Source organism: Lates calcarifer, linkage group LG1 (assembly GCF_001640805.2).
Source record: "Lates calcarifer isolate ASB-BC8 linkage group LG1, TLL_Latcal_v3, whole genome shotgun sequence".
Lineage (NCBI taxonomy): Eukaryota > Metazoa > Chordata > Actinopteri > Centropomidae > Lates > Lates calcarifer.
The window spans coordinates 16,192,866-16,204,992 of NC_066833.1; the positions used below are offsets into that span (position 1 = coordinate 16,192,866).

Consider the following 12,127-nt stretch of genomic DNA (forward strand, 5'->3'; position numbering starts at 1 on the left):
CCTTTTCTACTGATTTCATACATTAGGCTACATGCTTTGACCATATACAGTACCAATAATAATCTAGAATGATATGCTATACATACAGTACTTTACTAGAACTATATGACTGAGGAATGATAAGTTATTGACATCCATCTGCATACCACATGGGTAACTTACAGTTAAATGTTGAATGTTAAGTTGATTACGTTTTTTTAAAACTACATATTATTATTTATTGTGTACTGTTAATACTGTATATAGCAGTCACTGAATAACCAAAAAAAAAAAAAAAAACCATAAAAAAATGAATAAATAAATAAAAATCACTTTTGAAGCTTCCCTCCAAAAAAGTTCCTGATGACATGTTTTATGGTTTTTTTTCATGTAATAGGTGTCATTATTTATTATGCATTGGCCTATGTGAAGGAGTCACTAAAATAACATATGTGCAGCATATGTGCAGGATCCAAACATCTACAGTGGGGGTGTCATTACAACGCCTTGAGAGTTTATGTAAAATGCACTATTTCTTAGGTTTGCATATACTATACAATATCAGGGCATTTTTCCTAAAAGGTTAATGTTTTAGAGGCTTTGTGTAAGACAATGATAAAAATAGCAGAATATTCCGTACTCACAGCGCAGCACAGTTATAAACATGTATAAACCTGTATACCATATAAAATCTTGCATTAAGCAACATACTGTATATTTTAATGTTCTGCAACTTTGCATTAAACTTGCCTTATATATTACATTTGGTGCATGGAAAGTCAGGATGTTCTTTTTTTTTTTTTTTTTTCTTCTTCCTGCTTGGTCGAAACTCGCTGGGCTACTTGGTGTTTATTGAACGCCTGAGGAGATGCCATGTCAATATGCGTTGCTGTTGGGACCAGCCTTGGAGGCGTAACTCTTGTGAGTATCAGCAAGTGCAAGAACGAGGAACAGGCTCAGATTCAGTTACAGAGACGAAGGGAATCGAGCGCACAAGTGTCTCGCAGTGGAGCTGAAGTTATCCATCCGCACAACTTAGCGAAAAACAAATTCGGTTTTTGGGAAGCAGAGACTTCAGAAAGGGAGGAAGAATAAAAAAACAGGTAAGCTGATACAATGAGCTTACGTGGGCATGAAAAGTGTAGTTTTTCCGACTTACTAACTTTGTACACCTCAGAGATGCTCGATACTTGCGATTTTCGGTGCCTACGTCTTAAATGAAAAAAATCTACAGCGTAAAGTATTACATGTAACAGTTTAATTAACACTTATTATTGCAGATACGAAACCGGGATGAAATCATATACTTGTAACTTACTCAACATTGTTACTGATATGTCAAACAAACAAACAGAAACAGAAAGTTCTTGTAGGAATATTTCTGTAACATTGTAGCGTTTTATTTTATTTTATTATTTATTATCTCGGAGCTCTCCATCTTTCCAGCTTGTCCTTGTGTTATTTATTTGCCTCCTCATTCAAACACGGAATCAGGCTACTGTATAGCTGACATCTGATAAGACGGGTTTGTTTCCAGCCTGATATGAATCAACAATGACACTGAATGTGTTTGCAGCCAGCAGCAAGCTGGGATCTTTGGTTGGATTCAGTAGTTGCCTACTTGTGCGTAATGACGCACAGGACAACACTTGTGCTGTTAATCTGCGCGGAAACATGATGTCCTGTCCTTCAAGGCAAAGATTTTATCCTAAACTACAAAAGCCTGTAGATAGAGACCGGCAGGGGAAACTTCTGACAAACATTCCGCACCTGCACCATTCTTGGCAGCAGCATTAGCACATGAAAATGGCCTTCAATCGCTTTTATTTCATGTGTATTGAGAAACAAAAGACGTTTTCAGCTAATTTGTAACTGGATGCTAGCGGGTTGAAAAGGGGAGAAACAGAGGTACACACACACACACACACACACACACACAGAGAGAGAGAGAGAGAGAGAGAGAGAGAGAGAGAGAGAGAGAGGCTACATGTGATGTTTCTGTTATCTGATGGGGTGGGTGTTAAAAGGTTAATTAGCTTGAAGCCTGTGGGCCTACCTGGCACCTCCAGGTATTTTCCATATAATATAAGGGAATTAGACAGAGACCATTGTGAGGGATTATCTCAACATAGAAAATCCCCCCATTAGAGTGAATAGCACTCCCCAGTGTGCCAAAATAATAGAAAGTTAAATTAAATGTGGGGTATCTGACATCTCTTTTCAGAGCTTTATCAGAGGGAGAGGTGGAAGAAATATACCCATTACTAAGCAGAGGAAGCAGAAATGTAAAAATATTCCACTGCAAGTCAAATGTATAAAAAAATGTAGAGTTACTCATTTCCCCTTGTTAGAAGAGCTTAATAAGAACAAAGTCTATCACTGTGTATGTAAGCTTATATTTGTCTTGAGCACTTAAAAGTTAAAATAATCAAATTGGAATGTCTGCTTTTGGCAAATCTATTGTGTTAAATAACTGGAAAGTTAAAGTACTTCACATTTATACAAATAACATAAAATAAATTCCATAATGCAGTTTTAATCAGTAATTTGCAACATTGCCTGCCATGGCTTAAAACACCCACAGACATTACAAATCATTGATGCTGGAATATAAACTCTATGGAAAAAATCTCTGGAGGACATCAAATTATATTATATATTTTTATTTTATTCAACCCTGGCTTCTGTCAATGTTAAGCAGTAATGTTAGGTAGTTTGATCTGAAATTATATGACTTTTTTACAAGCTGATCTTATATTTCAATGTATAAAATATGACGTAAAATATGAAGTAACCAGTAACTGTACCTATGAAATAAATGTGGGTGTTAAAATACATTATTTGCCCCTTAACTGTGGAGCAGGATTATAAAGCAGTATAAAATGGGGATATTGAAGTAAACTGATGACTGGTAGCTTCCAAAGGCAGACCTGAGACACACCAGACAGCTGCACATCTTAATGTGTTCCAGGTCTCCTTGTATATACACTTTGCCTTTTTCTTTCATCATCTGTCACTTTGTGCCAATTATCCTGTGGTCAGCACAAGTCTCCCACACAGACAGATGTCTGGCGCGGTCACATTTCACTGCTTTCCGGCGTGCTGTGTCACCCTGTGGTCGGTGACCCTCATCTCAATCGCACTCCGACCATTTTGCAGGCGTCAAGCCTCCCCGCTGATCCCTGCACACAGTTCACCCTGTGGGTGTATGAGTTAGCTGGGGGGGCAACGGTGGGGTCGAGCCACTCGTGTTCTGGTTTTGATCTATCACCTTTCACCTCTGAGCTTTCACACTGGCAGCCTGCCAGTTAGAGGAGATGAGAGAGACATCACAGCGAAAAAGCGTGTGAAGACAAGGCAGATACAGCCATGCCATGCAGAGCTGGACATTTCAGTGGCCCTATGCTCAAAAGGTTACTGGCATGCCAAGCTGCTCTAGATTGCTACCTCTGTGATCTTGCATATTGCTTCAGTCATCTCACTCTGAGCATGCATATACCTTGTATTTGAAACTGTGTGCGTGTGTTATTAGATTCAGATGTTGTAAAATGACGTATTCAGGGTTATGAGCAGCGTTTTCTTTGATCATCGGGGTGGTGACAACTCTGCTCTCACCCTCTCCTTGCTTGAGAAGTAGGGAAACATGGGATTTATTTTTACTATAACAAGCATGTTAAAGGAAAACATTCTTTAAAGTGGCATCAGGTTTCCCACCCTGACCAGCACTTTATCTTGGAATGCCCGGAACGCTCCGGAAATACACCCTGTTTTTATTTCTTGATCCCACTTCCTTGTGTCTAATCTGCACTCTGTGCTAGTGGAGCTAATGTAAACATTTATTGTACTGCCCCCTGACTGCACATCAGTTACACACAACTCCTACGTTTGTGACATGGCAACAGAGAGCCTCTATTAACTCATGAAAGAAGTGTTTTAACAGTTAACCACATAAGGATTCTTCAGGATCTGGTGGCACACCACAAGTAGCTTTATGTTTTATTAGCTTGTGCGGTTGGAGTCCACATGGGTAAAATAAACCCTGCTTTATGCAACAGAAAATTGCTTTTTAAATATGATACCCGAAGGTTAAATGAAAAAAGAAAATAAAACCAGTGGTGGTATTTAGCTGTTGGATCAATTTCCAGATAAATGTATGCTGCAAGAAATGATGTAATGAGTTACTGTCTTGTTTTTGCAGGATCTATCCCAGTCAGAGGTGGTGTGTTATCTCCCAGTAATCTGTGGTCCTCTCCTAGTGCTGAAAAATGAGCCTCAGTGAGCTGGAGGACCTCTGGGAGTCGTGGGGGGACCTCAACGTCTCCGAAACCTTTGGCAACATATCGAGTGTGGATGCAATGGTGTGTGCCACGGCGTTCAACCGCAGCACTCTGCTCTACTCCATGTGTGTCCTCTACACTTTTATCTTCATCATCGGTCTGGCTGCTAACGCTCTGGTCCTCTGGGTCAACATCCGTGCGCAGAGAGACTCCACCCCTCGCCATGAAACACACATGTACATCGCCCATCTGGCAGTTGCAGATCTGTGCGTGTGTGCCACTCTGCCCGTGTGGGTGAGCTCACTGGCCCAGCATGGCCACTGGCCCTTTGGCGAGGTGGCGTGTAAACTCACACACCTTATGTTCTCCGTCAACCTCTTTGGCAGCATCTTCTTCCTGGCCTGCATGAGCGTCGACCGCTACCTGAGCGTGACGCAGCCTGGAGACAACGAGGGAGGTGTGCGCAGGAAGCTGATCCGACGTGGAGCGTGTGTCGGGGTATGGCTTCTGGCTCTGGTGGCCTCCTTGCCAGACACTTACTTCCTGCGGACTGTGAAGTCAACACATGAGGACACCATGCTTTGCAGGCCTGTTTACCCAGAGGAAAACCCCAGGGAGTGGATGGTGGGAGTGCAGCTGAGCTTCATCCTGCTGGGCTTTGTTCTCCCCTTTCCTGTCATTGCAGTGTTTTACACCCTGTTAGCCAGCGCTTTCACCCGCTCCTCTACTTCTTCATCATCTTCCACAGTAGAACAGGAGCGCCGTGTGAGCCGCAGGATGATCCTGGCCTACATTGTTGTGTTCCTGGGCTGCTGGGGGCCCTACCACGCCGTTCTCCTGGTTGATGCCCTGTCCCAGCTGGGCCTGGTGCCTCTGACCTGTGGCCTGGAGAATGTGATTTACGTGGCCTTGCACCTCACCCAGTGCCTGTCCTTGCTCCACTGCTGTTTCAACCCCATCCTCTACAACTTCATCAACAGAAACTACCGCTATGATCTCATGAAGGCCTTCATCTTCAAATACTCCACGAGGACGGGCTTAGCGCACCTCATTGAAGCTTCCAACATGTCTGAGACTGAGTACTCTGCTGTAGCTGTTGAAAACCCACCACAGATCTGAAACTTATAAAACCGAACAAATATTTCTCTGATCACTGTTTCTAAATCTAACTTGCAATACTGCAATATAAACTAATGTTACAGCTGATTTGTTCTTGTCAGAATCTGTCCACTCTAAGCGGTATGTTTGACATAAGATGACAGTGAAAAGAGGAAAAGCTAATCCAGCATCTTTTTTTTACAGAAATCTACTTGAGACCTGTAGAAAAGCTTGAGGACAGGCTAATATCAACTATGAACTGATTAAAAGCACTTAGAGAGCAGTTTAATTATAACAGCTGATACTGAAATCATATGAATATTGTCACCCATCTGTAAAACAGTGACCGTAAATGCATAAAAATCATTGCCTTTACTGTGTATATAGGATTGTATTGTGTGTGTGTGTGTGTGTGTGTGTGTGTGTGTGTGTGTTCGTGTGCGTTGTGTGCATATGTACATCTGTCGGGCATTGAATATTGATAGTATCAGCAGAGTAATATTGTTAATCTTTTTGTAACAAGTTGTATTTATATACTGTTTAACTATTTTGCCTCTACCACGTTGCAATGGAAAGTCTTAACACACTGATGTCTGCTCAGTGCTTCACTTCATACGATGCTGCCTCATCATTTTAGTTGAGCCACTGACTGGCTCAGTGTTGTAGTCCTGCTGTCTCATTGTTAATCGTAACCTCATGTCACACCAGCTGAATCCTTTAGACAAATAATATAAATCAGATTTGAGTTGTTTCATGCTACTAAGGTTCATAACATATCTAGTGCGTGTGTGTTCTGTACACCATAGCAAAATGATGATTATTATTTTTTGAATACACTGCGTTTCTGGCTATAGCTTTGAATTTAGCACACAGACATGAGAGTGGTATCAACCTTCTCATCTAACTCTGCAAGAAAGCAAGTAAGCGTATTTTCTAAAATGTCAATTGTCAAAAATGTTGCTCTAAAAAAGTCAAGATGTTGGTGATGACAGTGCTTACAAATGATTGCAGATAACTAGCTTCTCTTAACTTCTTTTCTTTTGGTTCTAAATATTTCCAGACATTGTCTGAAGGCTTCATCTGGGACTACTGAGCTTAAAGAGCAGATACATGTAGCCCCCATCTCTTCTGAAATGTAAAGTATGATGTAATATTATGTGCTGTCTCTGTTTTACATCAGTCCTAATAGTACAAAGGATACAGATGTCCATGTAATCTTGCTGTGTCAGCACGTAGACCACAGGAGGCAAAAACCTTTATGACCAAATAACATCAATGGATAGCTTTACTCCACCCATGTAGGCAGCAGCTGTGGTGTGGAACAACCAAGTGTTTATTAGGGATCAAATAACAAAAAACATCACTGCATTACTTTAGAGTTGTGTGTTTGAGTTGTGTATGTGTGTGTGTGTCACAGCTTGACACCAAGAGTTTTATGTGTCATAAACATTGAGTTATACAGTTTACTCACTGTCTGTTGTAGGAAACAACATATACTTTTGATATGCTGACATAGAGCACATTGTGTCATGTGATTGGTTACACATGGATGCTTTTACACTGAAAAGATTTCATGTTGCAATTAGAAAAGACTGGAGACACAAGAACAGAGGCATTCCTTTGGTGTTGTAATGTGTAGCATGTGTTTTGATATATATTAAATACAGACAAAATATTTTGCCTCACTGATTTCTTTGGTTCCTGTCAAAATAATTTCACAACTTAATGTCCTCCATACCTCGAGATTCCTGAAATACTGTCATTTAGACAGCAAAGAGAGAAACAGATGTTGCTTCTGTCACTTGCAAAGAACATTTTCTTACACTGACACTAAGGGTCAAATGAGAGGCTTGACCAGTTAATTGCATTCATTATAAAATGCAGTCAGATTTATGATGAGATTGTTCATTTAAGAGTGAAAGGGAAACAGTTTAGCTCCATCAGTGGTGTCAATATGCCCCCAACAACTCATAAGAATACACGGACTGACAGTAATACTTAGACGCCATTGTTGCACCTTCAATTGTGCTCCTGCAAAACTGTCACATGGGGATGGCAATTAATCAGTGTTATGCTCCTTTAATTCAACACTTGACCCGCTCCCCTGTGGAAGGGACAACTCCCTGCCACTGTTATCTTCAGGATATGTGACATCCCTCCACCCTGTCTTCTTCCTAGATGTGAGTATATCAGTGTCTTCCGCTCATTGGCTCTCTTCCCCTCTTTCCCACAGGATGATGAGTTAAGTGATGGAAGACAATTTTGGTGGCCAAGGACCACATCACTATGTCTGGGTGGAGAGATGTGGTGATCTCCCTCTGAGATGTCCCTGCCCTCATACATGCCAGAGAGGAGGCTTAATGATGCGACTCTTTCCGGTGTTTCCTGAGTACACTGAGGACCTCAGTGACATTTTTCACTTTTTCCTGTTGGTATGCCTCCTCATTCCAACATCTGATAATAATTTGGACACGTTCATGATTTTCCCACCACATGACCTTCCACTTTATCTTAGTTTATCTCCTCTTGCCATTTCCAGTGTCTTCCAGGTCTCCTTTTTCAGTGTCTGGTCATGATCACATAGTGCTCTTGAGACAGCACGCTCTTGCTGACGGAATATGTCGAAGGTTTGTATTGGCAAGTGAGGGGCAGCTCAGCACCTCCTTGCTGAACCATTGGTGCAGGCAGGCCAGGGTGTTAAGGTCACTTTGATGAGGAAGCTGCGCAGGGATTTCCAAAGGTCAAACCGAAGTGAGTGATCTGCTAATGAAATCCTCCCAGCTTCCTTCTTCCCTGTGACACTGCCTTGATCTTGCAGCGCTCCTGCTGTGTGGTGGTCACCTCTGCCACAACCAGGGCAACCCTAGTCATTCTTGTGTGAATGATTTTCGCAGACCCATTCGTCTGACCTGAACCCTATCAGTATCTTCCTTGATGTTGTTGCCCGCTTATGGCTTTTTCCAGATCAGTGAACCTCCACTAACTCACTACACAAGATGCAGTGTGTAAATTAGACTTTGCATCACCTGGAAACTGGAACACAGATTTTTAAATATATTTATTTAGTTTTGCTTTTGATGAAGTGATGGCCAAATCAACCAGCAAGTGAGCCTCTGGGCCAAAAACTCTACAGTAGGCCCCTGTTAAGCCCCACATGTTCCTGCATGTTATTATTATTATTATGTTGTAAGTTGATAACATAAACATTTGAGAGCATTGAAGAATATGTACCATGTAAGCATAATATTACCTTTACAAGGCCCAAAGATTAAATACAACAGCAGGAGTTATATTAATCAATAAAACAAATCACCACAAACTAATTGCCACACAGTGCACCTGGGCCCTGAGGAGTCTGGGTGCACGGGGCAGTTACTTGCTTGCTAAGTTTTAATTACAATTCCAGATGAGGTGCCATACTATACTCCAGACCAAATCCCATAGCATTATTCCAAACTATCCCACCCATACAGTAGATGTTCCGGTGCTGTAGTCACGTCTGAATACGCTCAGGGTGAACAGAGTGTAAAAAACACAACTCAGTTGCCTGTGTTTTACTTGGCAGGCACATATGCTATGAAGTGTTTTACTTCCTTTTACAGTTTGCCAGCTATGATTTGCTTTTGATTCCTTTCTGTTCCCATTATAAGTTGCTTATACAGGACGTGTCAAACATACTGAGCCAGTCCTCTGCACAAACCCAAACACTGTAGTGTGAGTAAAGTGTAAAACCAGCTAAACAGGAGCTCTGAAAGATTCTCCTCATAACACTATACTTCTAAGACACAGCCTAAATTGTTTTACGCTGTCACTAGCTGGAACACAAACAGTGCTATAAATCTGTTTTAAAAAATACAAAAATTAGTGGTCCATAACTGGGTAATGAAATCACCTAAGGTCCAGCTCGGTCCTATTTTTTTCTTACAGCTGGTTCACATGTGAGTTGCAGTACTTTCTTAATGGGGCTATTTATTATAGTTTGATTTAAGAAGTATAGGTAATGGACCAGAGATGGACTAAATTGGGGGAGTGAGGCTTTACAGCACAATGGTCATTGATGCCTTATGTTGAGGAGAGATAACATTAATGAACGATGGAACAGAGAAGAGGTGCAGAGGTGGAGAACAATTTAGATCAGCTTTATTTTTAAAAATGTTTTTTTTACAGGAAAAGAACACTGCTAATGCACTGAGTACACTCATATTGCATAGTAGGATTTATTCACACAGACAGGGCTTTGTGGTTGTAAAAGTAAGATACATTATTTCTGGCCCATTTCCAAGCATTTAGAATAAGTTCAATTCCCAATCATGTCTGTACTTGCTTCGCTTGGTCTGTCAGGAATTCCACATGAGGACTTATGAAATAAAGGGTCTTGAATTATTGATGAAGTCGAATGGGAGAGCAGCAGCTGCTTGTGCTCAAAGGGAGTTTTTGGTGTGAATATAAAGAAAGTCAGAGGATAGGGTTAATTTAGCACCCCTATGTCTCCACTGCTATCAGGAGAGGAGGACAAGTGCTATGCCCAGATGTTAGACAGATGTTCAGTCAAAGGGGGGAAGAAAAAATTTGAGTAAAAATACCATCTGACCCGAACTTGGATCAAACAACACCAATGGCACACGTCAATTTACAAAGTCACGGCTTATTTAACCTTCCAAGCACAGGCCTGATAACATTAAGTTGAGGGCAGATTCTTTTTGTGCACTGGGATATATCAACAGAAACTGAGGTCTAAGCTGGAATTTATGTTGCTGTGTTCAGGACTAATGATCATACTGTGTGAGGGTCTTTGAGAGCAGATAGTTCATGCACTCGTTACCTTCTGTTTAAGACAAGGGGAAATAGAGCAAAAACTCAGTCAGCTTTTAAACCTGAAAGGGGATTCATATAAAACTGTTTTGAAAGGTTTGGTTTCATCAAATTATACAAAAAACAAAAAGAAACATATTGTCTCACTCACTTTTCATTTGTTTTGTTATATCCATCTCAGAGATTTCTGTCTCCACCCTAATATAATGGAAGTGAATCAAATCTCAGTGTGGATACATTCGACTCTGTGGATAAACCGCAGTTAAGTGGGACATTGTGTTTGGAAAGAGAAGTTTCTGTTGAATTTTTTAAATATAATTTTTTTATCCCTCCACAAAGGCAGGAGCCAATTTACTCATCCACCAGACATGGAGCAACATCAGGGTTAATTTGGAGTCATGTGTATGGTCACCTGATAAATAAAAGCAGGTTGATAAGAGCATTGAAAGACCAAATCGAAACAGGAAATTTGCAGGCCTTTAAATTAAAACTGTGAGCTGAAATAGGCTAAAGTGTGAGTTCATCACTACCTATGACTCCTTTCACACTATGCACATAATTCTTTTCTGCAGATGATAAAAATCTTGATCAGTGCAGGTTTAAGGGTATTATGGCTTTTATGATTGATTACAAAAAGAGTACTATAACATTCCTCTTAAAAAAGTATAAATATGTTTGGCTAAAAATCACACAAGACTAGCTGTCTGGTTGCAATAGGCCCAGACAGTCAGATTGATTGGCTGCAATATCTGTCTGGGTCGGTCGCTCGTGGAAGGCACCTCTTACTCTTATTTATGGTTCAAACACAGATTAGACACAGAGTTCCAAAAATAAGCTTCACATGTATCCTGAATAATGGGTTGTGATGTTCTTTCCTGTTGCCTACCACACTGTGTCTGATAATGTTCAACCCCTCATAAACCATCCCATGGCTCATTGTTAGTGTGAAAGCTCTAATCTCTTCCAGATCCACAAATGTAACTGTATAGGCAGGACACACATGGCTGTGAAGGCTTGATATTTGAGGGTTGTGGGGTGATTTATACCATGCTTCATGCCCAAGCTAGGGATCTGGTGTTTAGACATCACCTAATTCATCCAATATCCCGTCAGCTTTAAGAGCTCATGCTGATGTGCAACTTTAAAGTTCATCCACCACTCGATCAGCTCAGCAGCATGCTCGTGTCAGACCCGATGATGAAACTTCAAAGATGTGTTAGAGAAGAGAAGGCAGCTGCTTTACGGCTTATGGAGGCACACAAATCCACACAAACCATTTGGTTGTGTTATTATATCCACATCTGTCATACATTTTATAAGCACCCAGTAATGTGTTTGGAGTTTATTATAACTTCATGTGAAAGTATCATGTTGTTTATATTCAATCATTTCTTATTTAGCTAACTAAACTGACTTATTATCCTTTCATATTAAGTGTTTTTGGTCTCTGGTGTGAAGGTAATGAGAATGGATTATGCAACATAACATCATAACACAAAGAACTTATGCTACACCCAAAGAGCTACAATATGCTATGCTCAAAAATCTTGCTTTAGTACACAGCTTTATTATAGTCCTTCACTCCATCAAAACACCCTTCTTCCTAGATGGATAATGAATGACTTACCTACAGCACTTTGAGACAGACTGCAGGTAATGATAGCTTATTTTGACTCCAGAGAGAGAATGATAGAATGAAGGTGCCGACACACTTTTATCACAACTGTCAGGAGGTGTTAACACTGACACCTAAAATCAAAAGTAGGATTTATGTGGCTCTCTGAAGTGACAAGAAAAACCCTCAACTTTTGGCTGCGGGTGATGTTTTGTCTGTGATGGTGTTTGAGCAGACAAATGTCCTCCTTTGGTTCCTGTCTGGGGTCAGACTCTGGCATTCCACTGGAAAAACAAGCCTGTTTATTCAGACAAAAGCAGGGGCGTCTCAGTTAAGTCAACATGAC

At 40.8% G+C, this 12,127-nt stretch overlaps 1 protein-coding gene across 1 annotated transcript; it reads left to right on the forward strand.

Moving 5' to 3' along the window:
* Positions 1 to 880: 880 nt before the first annotated feature.
* On the forward strand, positions 881 to 7,029 carry LOC108901609 (atypical chemokine receptor 3). The gene is made up of 2 exons (XM_018703155.2): positions 881 to 1,082; positions 4,178 to 7,029. The coding sequence occupies exon 2, from the start codon at positions 4,245 to 4,247 to the stop codon at positions 5,373 to 5,375; it is 1,131 nt and encodes a 376-aa protein (XP_018558671.1). The 5' UTR covers positions 881 to 1,082; positions 4,178 to 4,244; the 3' UTR covers positions 5,376 to 7,029.
* Positions 7,030 to 12,127: the final 5,098 nt, after the last annotated feature.